Source organism: Lemur catta, chromosome 8 (assembly GCF_020740605.2).
Source record: "Lemur catta isolate mLemCat1 chromosome 8, mLemCat1.pri, whole genome shotgun sequence".
In the NCBI taxonomy this organism is placed as follows: Eukaryota; Metazoa; Chordata; class Mammalia; order Primates; family Lemuridae; genus Lemur; species Lemur catta.
This window is the reverse complement of record NC_059135.1, coordinates 20,055,825-20,072,046: the sequence shown is the minus strand read 5'-3', so window position 1 is coordinate 20,072,046 and position 16,222 is coordinate 20,055,825. Positions and strand designations below refer to the sequence as shown.

Below are 16,222 nucleotides of genomic sequence, written 5' to 3'. Positions count from 1 at the left end.
CCTCCACTATAATACGGGCTCCATGAGGTCAAGGAAAGGACCTGTTTTCTCAACACTTGGTGCCATGCCTACCCAGTGCCTGGCATTGAAGCCTTGTGGGTTAAACAAGGAATCAATAGAATGTGCAATTTTCCCATTAAAAACACATTGAAATACAAATAATATACCTTATTCTTTATATTAAAGGTTTATACTTAGAACAATAAAATAGGAGCATTCTCAGCTAAAATTATAGCCTCTTCCAAAGCTTTTTCTCTTCCTTTTCTTCACTGGTCTCTCTTATTGCCTATTAGGAATCTAAAAGCACTGTATTCTCACTAGAAAGCCAACTCTGACTTTACACAGGTCATGCAAATAAGAGAGGCTGTATGTTCCCGCATCTCATGACCTTCCTTTATCCTCTTTTATTTACCCCCCAAAAATTTAATCCCAATGTTTTGGCAGTTGCTGAGCCTACTTGTGATGATGCTTAATAGGATATGCAGCAAAGTGACACTTTTTCTCAAACAAGGGCTAGAGCACCAACAGCATCTTAGCGCTGACTCACCAGGGAAGCGAATGTGGAGCATTGGAGGCAAATCACATACATAAGAATTCAACAGAATGACACTTTAAAGACATCTGAATCTCTTCTCCATTCTGACACAAGAATATGCTACTTAAGTGAAGAGTGAGGAAGAACAGCCCAAGCACTGCTCCTAGCCTCTTTGATTTACATCTGCTAGGTGGTGGTTCTTTTGTTTCTTTAGTAATCAAGGCAAGGGTTTCCTGTGATGGCGCAGCTGGGGCTGTCCTTACACCAAGATGTGCAAACTCAAGCTTATACATGGACCAGGATAGAAATGCAAAGAAATGAAACAGCTTAGGTGTATGAGGCAGTACAGATCTGTAGAGATCGGGAATGAAACAGACAGCAGGTGTTCCCTTTAAGAGATCAGTCACTAACGAGCCCCAACAGGTAGTCTCAACATAAGAACATGCACTCAATGCTATAGAATTTTCTGGTATCTAAGAGATGCCAAGAATATTTATTCTTATTAGAAAACTTCCCATTTTTAAATGTTGGCACTGAATTAAAAATTTTGAGAAGTATTGGGTAAGCCATCACTACTAGCTAGACCAAATCATCCTTGGTCTGACCTGATGTTTGAGCTCACAATTTAGAACCTCAGATTTAGACTCCATTCTATAGTGTACAAGTTGAACCATTTGACTCCATCTGGGAAATGTAGTAACTTTATCTTGTTTATAAAAGAGGTTAGTTTATTAATAAAATTACGTATTTTTTGTAATATGCTTCTATGACAATGTGTTGGAAAGTAACATACATGGTAGTAGTTTTCCCGGCTCCATTGGGCCCCAGCAATGAAGTAATATGCCCTTCATAAAAGTTCAGATTGAGGTTATCAACAGCGACTTTTGAGCCATAGAACTTTGTGACCCCATGCAGGGCAACCCCGACTGTGAGATCTTTAGGTTCAGGCTCAATGTTGGAGGGAAACATGTACTCAGGACCTGGAGAGAAATAAAGGGAAGAGTTGTAAGCTCACAAGTAAGACAATGCAGCTAGAGTTAGACTTAATCTTAATTAAAAATTGAAGACTATAAAAATACAGTTTTCTAAGTAAAAAAAAAAATTCCAGAAAGAAATGATTCAGTGTAGTCTTCAGCCTCCTTCTCACTTGGTTACAAACTGGATGAGAGTGGGGAACTAAGGTTTACACCACCATTCTCTGTTGGAAAAAGTGGTCCCAGGATATAGAATTATATTTATAAATTCTGCTTTATCTAACAGATCTCACATATTCAAAAGCTAAGTTTAAGGCTTAAGGCTTGGTCCTCTGATTTGGCAGGAAGATACAAACTTATGGAATAAATATCTACAAGTTGTGATTTTATAATAACAAGACTAGTTCAGATCTGCAGTTTATAGAATCCAGTTAATTAATTACTATTCATATCTACGCCTCTTGCAGGCATCACAAAAAGACCACTTATGTGGGTCACACTTACTTTATAAAGATGACACTACCTACCCAATGTTAGTAAGACACGCTTTAAACTATTTTTCCAGTGTTAGTGATGAGTTATGCTAAATTACCCATATTTGTTACTTTGTTACTTCTTATGACTGGTGACAGATGGCTGGAGTTAGAGTGTAGACTATGGCCAAGGAACAAAATTTTTCTCTGTGTGAATCTAACTGGACCACAAAGGGATCTGCAATCTTGGTCTAATTAGCACCATATGCTGACCAACTGAGCTAATGAGCCCAGAAAAAACCACAATTTAATCCCCCAAAGAGTCCAAACATGTATGTGTAGATATACTCATCCATGACTAAAAGGATGATAATTTTGCCATTTAGAAAAACATAATTAAAACTACTAGTCATGTAATTTTTATATCAATTCTCTCATAATAATGCATGTTGTTGACCTACTCGTCTTACTGGTGGATGGGTTGGTGTTCTGCATCATGATGTTAGTAAACATGAGGCCATTGCTCTTCTCAGGCTTTTCCTCTGCACACCCAAATCGCTCCTTCCAATAGGATGGAAGGATTGGAAAATACCAGGGAGCTGCCATGCCATATGTCCCTGTAATAAATATGTATTAAGAAAAGTGATTATTAATAGATTCTTAACATTAAGCATCAGAAACTAAACAATAGAATACTATACATGGTTTAGGAAGTAGTTTCACTTTTTGATAGCACATAAAACTAGAGGATGGTCTCTGTTTCCAAAGGACAGTAACAAAGATAACCTTTCTTGTTTTCTTTTTCTTTTTTAAAAGTAGCTTCATGGAGGTATAATTACATACCATAAAATTTACCCATTGTAAGTGTCCAATTACATGAATTTTAGTAAATGTACAAAGTTGTGTAACCATCACTACAGTCCAGTGTTAGAACATTTCTATCACTTGAAAAAGTTCTCTCATGCCCATTTGCAGATAATCCCTGCTCCCACCCAAGTCCCAGACAATCACTGGTCTGCTTTCTTTCTCTACATATTTTGTCTTTTATTGAACTCTTATACAAATGAAATCATACTCTTCTATTTGCTTAAAGCATGGAAAAATGCACAATTATAAATAAGGCTTAATGGAAAAAGACCTAAGCATGATGGAAGGCATGACTGCCTGAGATCTAGAAGGGAGAATCCCAACTTTGTCTTCTTCCTTTAGAATCTGGTAAATTCTCCTTAGAATTAGGAGACTCGACTTTTGCCTGATAATATCGCACTCTCTTATTTGGAAAGACTGAGTTGATTTTTGACACTATTCCATGCTTCTTAATTCACTCCATCTTTAAGGGGATACCAGGGAGGGAACTCAGTAGTAAATTATCTCATCTTGAAAAGTTTTGGTTAGTTTTGGGATTAGAGTACTTTTTTGGAGATTATATGTGGCAAATCAAATAGTAGAACATGTACCTATTTCCTGATTTATAAGGATGACAGCCATAAAAAGCATATATCCATAGGAAGCATGTTCCTACCTGGAAAAACATTCCTGACATACCAAGCAATAAGGAAATAAATGAAAGAGTCAGCTAGGATTAGACAGCACAGCCAGCCAAATGAAGTGGTGTCATCCTCAACCGGGGAGCTGTACATATTTTCCCACTGGAGACCTAAAAAGTGAACACAGATGTTTATTCTTCTGTGACACCTATCACAGTTGTGAAAGATAAAATCCAGTTTTAGAGGAAGTGAACCTACCAATGCCCTGTTCTTCATACTGTGCAATGTATTGGCTTGCATAACTGAATGCTGTTGGGGACAGCAGGCTCTGTGAAGAAAATGAACAGCAATGATAGTTCTTGTAGATTTCATATACTTCACCCAGAGGGATCTTAAAATACTTAAAACTTTAGACATTTGTGTAGATAAAATTGATGCTCACTCTCTAAGCATATTTAAAAATACAGAGGTCCCTTATCAAGCATGCTACATCTCTGAAAGAAGAATAGAAGGAATAGCAGAAAACAAAAATAGGAAAATTACAACTTGGAAAATATTTGTTAAAAATTCAAAATACATATGTAAGCTTATTAAATGTTGCTCAGTAATTTATACAATAGGTAATTACAGAGTAACCCAGTGTTGAGACTAAACTTAAATGAAAACATTAGAGGCCAGAAGATGTTTTCATTTCATAAATTTATTTCAGGCAATAGAAGGACTATGAATGAAAATACACTGAAATATCAGTTGATTGAATGCTGACAACTGCAACAAATTACAAATTTACTTTTTGTTTAAACCCAAAATAGTCAATGCTAGATGAAACTTATTCATTACTTTCTATTTCCATAAACAGCAAAGTTTTAATATGATGAGATGTGCTCTGGCTTTCCAAATTTTGAAGTCAGTAATCTTAATGCTTTTGTTAAAATTCTTAAATTAATTTAGTGCTCTTGAATTGAAAGGCAGAAAAGAATTTAGAGTTGATTATATGCTGTCAGTGCATTTGTCTTTATGCCTGTAAGTTGCATTATGTGTCATGAAAACCATAAGAATTGTTCACACATGAGAATAATTACAACACTAGAGGCTCCAAGATGTCTAAGGTATTGGATCAGAGAGAACTTAGAATTATTGAAGACCTCTAAAATATCATGTATCCCATTTTAACTGCTCTTTCTTTAGCAAGTATTTCTTAACAGCATCATTCATTATGCTTTTGGAAGGTTTTCATTGTCTTATACTTGTATGGTATACAATGATGTAGAACAAAAACTGATTATCATTAGGACATTAAGTTTATTTTGTTATTATGGAATTTTTAAATTTAGATACCTGAACTTTCAGTGGAAACAACCCAAGTGCCCATCAATACAGGAGTGGATTCATAAAATGTGGCATATATAAACCATGGAGTACTACTCAGCCATAAATAATGGTGAATTAATACCTCTTGCATTATCCTAGATGGAGCTGGAGCCCATTCTTCTAAGTGAAGTATCACAAGAATGAAAAAACAACCATCACATGTACACACCATTAAATTGGTACTAATTGATCAACACTAATGTGCACATATGGGAAGTAACATTCATAGGATGTTGGGCAGGTGGGAGGGGGGAGGAGTGGATGAGTAAATTCACACCTAATGGATGCACTGCAATACGAGCTATCTGGGGGATGAGCATCCTTATAGCTCTGACTCGGCAGTGCAAAGGCAACTTATGTAACCAAAGCATTTGTACCCCTGTAATATTATGAAATTGAAAAAACAAAACAAAACAAAAAAAGTCTAAAACCAAACATAGTCTATTCAATCTATTCATCTCCTACCCTGACGGTTCCAACAGTTGGCTTACCATGAATACTTTTATTACATAGCTCAACTCATTCTCAACTGTGACCAGAACAATAAATGGAAAAAAGGCAATGATGTAGATGAGGCTTCCAATCAGAGCTGCAATGTTGGTGTTGTTGAAGAAGACACTGATAAGATAGCTCATGGCAATAACTGAGAAACTGTAGTCCGAAAAATACAGGAACAAAATGAACCCATTTGTTTTAGGAAGAATATTGCCAAACTTGAGTATAATGATGAGGATCACGATGGTAACCAGTAAAAATCCAACACTCTCGATAAGCCAGGCAAAAAAATGGCTACAGGAGTTCACACCCATCATCTTCATGTACTGTAAGAAGGAAAAAGTGTTAGCTGCCTTTTATGCTGATAGTCTCCACAATAACAATTATTCCTGTATCATATCAAAATGTCCATGGCAGTCGCCATATATATAGAGCTAGGCATCTTAATGATTTACATAAATCAAGTACTTGTTCAGGCTTGCTATGTGAAATATGCTTATGTATACTAGTTCATCTTAGACTGTATGGTCTCAGAATGCCCCAATATAATAAATGATTTGGATGATGAGGTTCTTTATTTTTTAATTACCATTCCACTTTATAATTCGTATCTAGCTGATGTCTCCAGATTAAACTAATTTAGAATAGATCATCAAATTTATGGTAGCCCCTGCAGAATTTTACAATATGACTTTGACATTTGTGCAGGCATGAATATTTCAAGCTGGTGAAAAAGCATGGTTTAACTACAAGTTCAATGTAGAGACTGAGATAATAAAAATACATAATTTTTTTATTACACATCAATGAACAACGCCATCATATTCATGTTTCTGAGAGAAAAGGAATAGACGTGATTCCTAAGAATTTAAAACATGGAAACTTATGAGAGACCTTCTGCCGTTAGCCATAACTTCCCTTTCCTAACATTTACTGGTAATCTAGGTCGTGTTTGTCACCTTTGTTTTCCAAAATGACATTTGTACATCCATAGAAAACTCATGTATCCGAGATACTCTATACCTCTCTCTCAACTGATATTCTTTGATATAAATCAGTGATATCTGCAGAGGCTAAGGCATTTTACAGGGCAGAAAAACAAACCGGCATGATCCGTTTGTGCATTAACTGAAAAGGATTCTGAAGGATCTAAAGTCCCCTGGACCTTGGTTGTCTTGAATTTGGTGACACGTTGTACTTTGGGGGAACCTGGATATCCTGGTTCCTCATTTTAACAATTCACGATTAATGTTAAGCCTCTGAACATGATATCCCATAAAAACAAAACAAAACAAAAGAAATGCTCCACTAACTGATTATAATCCAATATTTTTTGCAAAAATCAAGGATTTTCAATGCCCCACCCCTTTAAACCTAACTTGTCTAGGAAAAACAATAATAAGGAATGCACTGGCTCTTTTGCTCTACAAGCAAAATAGTGAATTTTACTTTCTGCCTTTGTAACTTATCACATTTCGATAACTCTGCTGCTCCTGTTGTTACTATGGAAACAGCTACCTGACTGCCAACAGTCTAAGCTGTGGGCTTTAAACTAATCACCACTGAAGAAAAGCCTGTGACTTTTCCTCTGAACTTTGCCTTCTTCCTCACCTTCTTCTCTTCCTAATGTTTTTCTGCTCCTAGGCCCTGTCACCCTGTGCAGTAAAGACCCAACCTAGGTTTCCATGGGAATGGAAGTGTGGGCCAAAGTAAAAAATTAGCATAGAACCAAGTTCACTATGGAAAGTTTCCCTTAATTGCAACATAGGCTATCATTAAACACAAAATTACATTTTGGTGTGAAAAAGACCTCAAAGATCTTATTCCAGAAATTCCTTGTCTTTACCCCACCCCATTTGAAAAAAATTACTATGTTATGTTTGATGACTGCATTTCAGAGATACTCTTCTATTCCAACATGATTATGATAAGGTTAGCTCTTTTTATTTGCCTTTCCTGCTATATGTATTTTGAAGTTTTTTCTGAGTTTATACCTACTTGACTAGAATTATCCGAAGAATTATGGAACCTATATAACTACTTCCAAAGCTGGTATTTACCACTTAATTTTATGTGGCCTGTACAAAAATATTTCCCCCCAAGAGTGATGTATGTTGGTAGGGGACAATGTCAATATATTTCATGAGGTGGATATAAAATATCTGGGACATATCAAGACCATGGAATAAAGCTGATATCATGTGTATAAACATGTTTTTCTTCCCTCACAATTGATAGCTGCAGTGTAAATCTTATATATCTAGAATATTCTCCATTCATAGACTTGTTAAAAGATAATTAGGTAGGCTTGAAGACAATGACTAAAGGTATTTATCACTGTAATTTTGAAATTTTTAAGACTCAAGATCAAATTCTTATTTTCAGGAGTTGATAAAAGTTGGAGACTGATCATTTTGCTCTTTATTGAAACAGGCTGAGTTAGGTGCTTCTAGAACTATTCACTATTTAACATGCCATCATGAAACTTCAGTGTTAAACTTCAGGATTTTATGCCACGAGGAGAACAGTTGCTATTCATAAAGAGGAAAAGCAATGAGAGCATATAAGTCGTCCATAAATTATCCAGATTCACTGCCAACTGTGCTGTCATAAACAAGGCCAAACTTGCGGATGGAAGGTGGCCCACAGAGGGCGGCTGGCTGTGCTTTCTTGGATGCTGTTAGTTCCTCCTCAAAGTGACAGATGTCAGGTGCCAGCTTTGTAATCAAAGAGTCACTTGTCTTAAGCTTCCCAAACCTGCTAGGGCAATTCATCAATATCTGATAACTTGCTGCTCAAGGAACACTCCTCTGCACAGTGGTCAAAATCTGCACCAGTTTACAGCAGAGGATGATAAGAAAGATATTCTATAAGATTTTGGATGAATGTTCTGCCACATTCATGAGAAGCTTATGCACAGTGGTTGACATTAAAACTGTCAGGAAAAGAAGTCATAAACACTCATATACTTTCATGACAGCAATGTTTTCATTCAATTCAGCAAGTATGTCAAGTACTAATTTATGAGGAATAATATTTTCTATCTCCATTTTTATAATTCTCTTAACAATAGATATTATTTTTTTAGTACAATATAAAGGATGTTGTGATCATTACTTGGAATGTTCCAAATTCTCATCAGTGGGGTAGATAGTGTATGCCAGGAAAGCATAAAAATTGTCTGATGTGAAGAACCAGTGGACTAAAAAATCCTTGCATAATTCTTGGTAATATCCCTGCAGCCCACAGATATTTCAGGTTGCCTGTTTGAACTGAGAGAATGACTCCAAAATTCTGTCTCTAACTAAATGTAAGCACTGAAAGTTCTATCAATGATTTATATTAGATGAAATAAATGAAGCTAACCCCTAAACCATGAAAATAATGAGAAAAAATATATTTTCCTGTGTTTGTTATAAAATCAGCTTTTTGTAGATTTAATGTTTTAATTTTTAACAGCAAGGAATACAGAACAAAACTCAACTGAAAGGCATTTTTAAGGTAGTTTTTTTTTTTAAACGACAGGCTCAATTTCATAAATAAACTTACTGGACATTAGTATTTGTGGTAATTTCTTTAAAAAGGTAAAGGAATTCACAGAATGATACTGTAACAAAGTCAAAGATTGATGGCTTCATTGAGATAGTGACTAACTTAGCTTTCTCTCCCAGAGTTTAGAATAGCTACAGAAGGAAAAGGGAGAATATTGATTTTCTTTACCTTTTTGATTTAATTTGAATGAGAAGAAAGTAGGGCTTGGGCAGCTTTAGACCATAACAGAATATAAAATGATGATATTAAAAAATGATTTTGAGTCTCTGATAACTTAAGAGATTCTCCATCACCATCCTAAATAGTTCTTAAAAGTGTCTATATTATTAAAATAAGACTGTAAGGGAGAAGGTAGCTATGGCATGGAAAAAGATACCTGAGTTCTAGTGCCAGATCTACCATAAACTAGCTCCAGAGTCTTCAGCAAGTCACCTCTCATGTTCTCGACTCAATTTTATCATCTTCCAAAAGGAGGAGGGGAGATGAGAACTGTGGGCACTGCAGACAGGCTGAGCAGGAGGTACCGGGAACATCCTACTCCTTCAATGCCTGCCTCCATCAATTACAAATGCACCATATTCCTTTAAATTTAGGACACCATTTAGGATGTGCTGTTATTTTACATGCCACCACAAAAGAGAAATCACTGCCAAATAAATCATGACACTATCAAATGCATGCTAATTTCAGAGGCTTTAAAAAGTGAAAAAAAATCAATGTCTTAGAATTAATAAAATATGAGTAATTGAGCAGCTCCTCTGTTCTGGCAGTGAGAGAGCTACATTCTGGAAATACAATGTTGAATGAAGTACAGATGATCAGACTCAGAGTTGAAGGGATTGGGCCCAAGTGCACACGGCTGGTAGAACTGGAAGACAAAACCTGATACTCTGATTCCAAGTTCAGTGATCTTCTGCTGTCTAACTTTCACCCCAAGACCAGGTGGTTACATTTGGAAAGTAGATGCCTACTAAATGATGACATAGAGCTCCCAAACAGAAATTGGCTCGCTGTTAAAAACAGATTTTTCAATTGAGAAAAGACTCTTCATTATGCTTTGATAGTTTTTGGTGACATACATGGATGCCCTCAGAAAGCACCATCTTCAAACACAAAATAATACAATGTGTATGTAACACATATATATTACATATGCATAAGTGTATATATACTGTACTCATATACACTTATTTACTGTTTCTATCACAAGTAATATTTTTAAGATAGATATTTATTCCAAAGTAGAAAACAACTTAGTTTCTATCATAATTTTCTACTTCAGAGTTTTCCTTTAATCTGTTTCACTTCTGAGTAGTAGGAACCTGAAAGAGAAATATAAGGTAGGGATTTGCAACCAAAATTAGAGTCTAGGGTATGGATTTAAATTTCTAAATTGGAATTAGGAAACCATTGCAAATAGTCCTGCATATCACAGGACTCATATCAGTTGATGAGACATTTACCAAATTGTAACTGAAATATAAAAATGCAACTGTGAAGATCAACCAGAATTCAAATAGAAAAGGTAAGAAACGTAGATTTCTTATCTACATTTCTGGGCCAACCGTGGAAGGCTGATCCTGAACTACAACAGAAATACGAGGCAGTGATTTGTATCTTGTAAAGAGAAATAATCACTTGCCTGGAAGCATTGGCAAGGTAAGTCTGAAAAGTACAAGCATACTAACAGGTTGCTCCAACCTCATTTCAGATTTTTCACCCAGGTCTTGCAATAGTTATTGTGACCGAGTTTTGAAATGTTTCATCTTCCTTACTACCACCTGAGTAAGTACAGGAACAGACTCACTCTGGGATGAGCAGATGAAATAAATTCTGTTCAAACATAATCTAAAAACCACACAATGCTTTATCATAAATTCTAAAAAGCAGTAAGATATTTTGGATTTTCGGTTAATGATAAAGAACATGCCCAAGAAGAGAGCATGCTTTATACTCTTAGTCCTGTCTTCCATTATGATATTATTAGTAACCCAATCAGTAGGATCAAATTTTTAGTTTCTGTAAATAAGAAATCAGTGGAAGATGGAGAAGGTAATTGAAGGAGACAAGGCATGCTGGAAAGAGAATTTTTTTTGTGAGAGCCAAAATAAACCATATGTCTATGCCTGTGTTTATGTCTATACCTATATCTATAGCTATAGCTACATTTGGATCCATTTACTTACCCTGCCAACAATCTTCCTGCCTTAATAGTTATTATTTTTATTACTTAAACTTCCTCTGTTAGATCCTAAGTTCTATAGGTAATTTCTCGAGCAAAAATTATTCTTAGGATAATTGTACTCATATTTTATTTATAATTATTCAGATTTTGTTTTTTAGAGAGCCACTTATTAAGTGACTGTATGTCACTTTTTGAGAAAACAAAATATTCCCTTATCAGCTGCCTCTGTGATTTGCAAAATATTTTTATTTCTATCTAATTCATAAGGTATGGGTTAGGCTTTCTGAGTTTGTGTAGGCATGACAAAAATCATGGTAATTAATTGTTCTATTATTATAGAATATTATATTCATAATAAGAAGAGATTCTCAACATACCTCATGAAGCCGGAGGTCTTTCTCATAAACAAGCTTTTTTACAAAAGCAGCTATAAATACAACCCAGGCAACCATAAGCACAATTGGAAGAGAATAAGAGACACTGGTTAGGAAACTGTAAAACAAAAACAAAAAAAAAAATCCAGTGACCAAAATGAATGTGACACTTACAGATTGTAATATATAAAGAACACATGCTTTCTTACACTGAAATTATACTCCTGTTTTGAAATTGAAAATAATTATGATTACCTCATTATTTATGAAATGTGCAGATGACTTAAGAGTGAGCCTACAGTTTTTTTGCTGTAATGCTGCAAGAGTGAAAAAACAGCTCTAGATTGTTAGACAAAATTGCCATCTTGTTTAAATTGTGTTGACTATGTCCTGTCTGGGAAAATAATTATTATATATTAGTAGATATAACTGCAAGGCTCAAAACCCTTCTGTTTAAACTAAATTCTTATCTAAAAGGCAAATTTAAAATTAGATGATGATTGGTTTATCTAACTAAAAGCATATCTTCCAAAATTACTGTATTTATCTACTCTTAGGAAGCTTATAGTTATTATTAAACTAAATTTTCCAAAATGAAATGAAACCCAAAACATTTGATTTAAAACGTGGACAAAGAACTTGGACTCCGCAAAGTAATGCTCTGGGAGATGTTCCATAAATGGTATAGAAATGTCTTTTCTGATGATATGCTAAACCAGAGGGTCACTGGAAGACCTCATCAAGCCCCAGATGCATTCCCCAGTGTCCTACCCATGGCACCTGAAAGTCCAAATGCCCGGGTCCTCAAAGTTGATTGCATTAGAAGCACCTGAAGAGTTTATTAAAACACAAACTTCTGGGCCTCATCCATAAGCTTCTGATTTATTATCTCTGGGATGGGGCCCGGAATTTGCATTTTAAACAACTTCCCAGGTGATGCTGACATGCATATTTTAACAGCCACTGTTCTGACAATTGCCCCTCTTCTACAGACTGAGGCTAAGGCAGTAGTTTTCTAAATTGATCTGTTTTGCATACTGGGCTTCACAGAAGCTTTCATTTGGAGAAAGGTCCCAAGGCCATTTCCTTTCTATTCCGTAAGGCTAAAGAATTACCTTCAAGTATCCCAAGGAAAATATGAGTATTTATGGAACATGGCATCACTCCATTCAATATCACTCTAGCATGTAGAAGTGTATGGACATCAGAGAGATGAGGTGTTTTTGGGTTGGGGAGTAGGGAGATTTGGGGCCATATCCAATTTTTTTGTTTCCTAGGAAATTGTCTGGCATGGAATAAGTGCTTAAAGATTACTTTTCAAATGAATTTTGTTTAGGTTCAGGTCCAGCCTTGATGCTGTTTCTGGATCCAGAATTAAGCAAGGCCCTCATTCATCAATGATAAAATTCCCTGTAATATTTCTTCCAAATGATTGTGTTTTTCAGGTTTGGTGTAGTATACGGGAGAAATCGCTGGTCTTGTAATAGGAAGGAGCATGTGGTAACAGCTATATAAACTTGGGCAAGTTATTTAACCTTTCTGGATTTCAGTTTTTTCATCTGAAAAATATGGACAATAATTCCTGCTCCCACTTACCTTATGAGGTTTTGGGGTGAAACAAATGAAATAGTGATAATATACGTGAAAGCACTTTGCATGAAACATAGAGTTTATATGTGTATGTAAGACATTATGATCATACTCCCATAAAGAGGGTAGTTACTTTTATTCTATAAAAAACATCCAGGTACTCACCATCCTAGGTACCAAAATTCAGAAGGGTAAAAAAAACGAGCAAGTAAATCAATGAGCATTTTAATTTAATTGAACCCATAGGTCTTTAATATTCGTGCAAGCCATTGCAGTTTACACATAGTTCAAGCAGCAAAGTCGTAACTGGCCTCTACAATAGCCAGCTAACCTTGACAGCCCACTTGCTGGAATCCTGATCTGTCTCCCCATATCACAGTTGCACTCCCGCAAAGGGTTACATGACCTCATCTCATCTATAATTCTTGAAGTAGCCAAGGGAGACAAAAGCATTGAGAGAAAAAAAAAAAAAGAAAAAGAAAAAGCTGGAACTATCTGAATTGTACATAAACTGCAACAACTGTGTTGAGAAGCAAGTTTGATTCCTTTAAAGTAATATTCAGCCTCAATATTTTATGTAGAAGAGTAAGCTTAGAAAACTTAGTCCTCCAACCTTACTTTTTAACTGTGTACAAAGTGGAGGAGACATTCAGTGCTACCCAACTGGCTGATTTCTTGGACATTCAAGTTCAGTTGTCTAAAAGCATATCTTTACCTTTTTAAACTCACTTAGCAAAACCATTTTATTAATAGAGAAGATTCCTAGCAAACGAATTGGATAGTACATGACAATTTAGGATAGCACAATATTTATCTCACAGAGTTGATCAATAATGTGTTTAAGATTTCTTTCATCCTTTTTTTCCCCTTAAAATTGACCTTGTATTCAGATTTTTATCAAATTTGGGAGAGTTGGAAGGGATTTTAAGATTATCTTGTTCATCTCTCTCATTAGACTAGAGAAAGGTAAGACAAGTAGACAGCAGTGACATGAAAGTCATGCAGCAATGTTCAGGGGTCTACAGTCCATTTCTCCCAGTTCTGGGGCCAGAGTTCTTGCAGAGGTAAGAGTCATGAGAAAGGAAACATGGATCATTTGGTAAGCACTTTACCCTCATTTTAGTAGTGATGAGCAGCTAAGAGGGAGCTGTGCCTATAGTGCGTAGCCTTTCCTGGAAACAGGCATATGGCAAAGCTTTGGTAAATATATTATCCCTTTCACTTGATACATCGAATGAATGAACTGAAGTGAGTTCTCAAGAAAGTAGCTGAGCATTAAAAAGGGCTGAAAGTACACAGACTTACTTGTCTTTCATGAAGCAGGGATAAGGAATTGCTTGAACTTGAACTGCTATTTCCTGTGAGTTCCTTCCAGTTTGCAATTCGATGATTGCTCTTTCAATACTATCCTGTAAATAAATAAAAGCCCTGCCATAGATCTGGTTGTTTGATGGCGAATTGTGTGGCCCTGGGGCCCAAATCTTGGTCCTTATGCTTCTTGTGGTCTGTGCAGTCTTGAGACTCATGCGGATGGTATATCTTACGACAGGAGGGAGAAAGACATTTTCAGAGTCATAGCCTCCGTGCTGGCTTCTGTGAGAAGGAAGCTTAAAAATAACACCTAAAAATAAAATGGCAACAACAGCAGAAAGGTTATTTTATGGTTGACATTTTTCAGTGTTTGGAGGGTACACATAGGGGGCAGCCAAACAGTCAACTGAGTTAGTGATGTCACAGTAGGTTCAGGCTCTTAATTTACAGAAAAGATGGTTAATTGGAGGTGTCAACCTCAGAGATTGAAAGCTAGAGTTTAAGAATATAATCACAAACTAAGTGGCCAGATCAAATACATCACTCTAAGCCACTTATTAAAATAAAAAAAGAAACACTTTTAAATGAATAATCTTGACTGATAATGAGGTTGGACTCAACTTCATCCCGTAACTCTGTGATCCTTTTCACTCTTAATTTGAACTACACTAACAAAATTAGACACACTTAGATAATACAGTTGGTTGACTACATGAAAGGTTCTCAATTCTAAAGACATCAGACGGGGCAATGACCCCCAGACTACTTTTCTGAGTTCCTGATGAAAGGGGTGAGGGAAGAATTTGGCCAATTTTAGTACAAAGAGAAGGTCAAACCCTAATAGAATAGCACTTACTTCCAAAGAGTTCGTTCCTTTTGTAGAGCCTTTTAGCCTCTCTCTCCATTTCATCTATGGTTTTTGAAGCCTGAATACGGTCATATAATACACAAGAGGAAATATTTACTGTCAGGGAAGACAGTGTGTTAAGCTGATCAATGATGTCAATGTTGTTCTCTAATTTCATCCTTAGAATGTCTAAGGAAGCAAAACGAAAGAGACAAAAACATTACAATCTTGATTCTAATAGTTTTAAGACAAAATACTGGTTTTTTAGGGAGTAAATATCAAACATTAAACTAGATTATAAATAATGGTAGGCTGTAGAATTTACTCTAAAAATATCTAGTATTCTATACCAACGAAAATGTGTCCAGTTAAGCAAATATTCATTGAGGAGAGGAGCTAGTTACAAATACAGTAAACCCAAGTTCAAAGAAAGATACAAGATAAGAATATATTCTGTTACAATTTAATTAACAAAGGACTAAAGATGAATAATTTAAAAAATATCTATACATATTGTTAGAAAGAAAACTACAAACTAGAGATGAGATTTTGGAAGAAACTAGAAAGAAGTGCTTGCTTTGTACAGGGAGTGTGAATGTACAAGTTGAAACAAGGGAAAGCCTGTGTAGAGTATATAGGACAAATAAACGATATCATTTGATGGGCTGAGCTACAGAAACATTTAAGGTACCTGAGAATACATGCCACATAGTTGCAACTTGCTAAGACTGTTTGACTTAAAACCTTATGTGAGTTACCTCTTTTGATATCTGTATTAATCTAGAAAAAATGATCAAGATTTTATTTTAGGTAATTACTCTGGAAGAAAGAGGATTTCATTTCTCTTCAATTTCATGATTCCTTGTGAGGAAACCAACTGGGACAGAGGGTAAATATGAAATCGCAAGCTAACAAATCATTTGGCCAATTAAATTTTGACTGTCTTGATCATCATGAATACTGAGAAGGCTGTGAATACCATAAATCTCTCCTCACAGAATCCAGACTTGTCTCTTAACGTGGCAAAA

General features: G+C 35.7%; 1 protein-coding gene across 1 annotated transcript in view; it reads right to left on the bottom strand.

The window, feature by feature from the left end:
- ABCA12 (ATP binding cassette subfamily A member 12) overlaps positions 1-16,222 on the bottom strand; it is a 162,653-nt gene that overhangs the window by 40,344 nt on the left and 106,087 nt on the right. Inside the window, exons 21-28 of the mRNA XM_045560161.1 lie at positions 15,204-15,383; positions 14,342-14,657; positions 11,450-11,564; positions 5,332-5,661; positions 3,728-3,797; positions 3,505-3,639; positions 2,453-2,599; positions 1,329-1,515 (exon numbers count right to left, since the gene is read on the bottom strand). Of these exons, the coding sequence (XP_045416117.1) occupies positions 1,329-1,515; positions 2,453-2,599; positions 3,505-3,639; positions 3,728-3,797; positions 5,332-5,661; positions 11,450-11,564; positions 14,342-14,657; positions 15,204-15,383 (1,480 nt within the window). The remainder of the gene's footprint in view (positions 1-1,328; positions 1,516-2,452; positions 2,600-3,504; positions 3,640-3,727; positions 3,798-5,331; positions 5,662-11,449; positions 11,565-14,341; positions 14,658-15,203; positions 15,384-16,222) is intronic.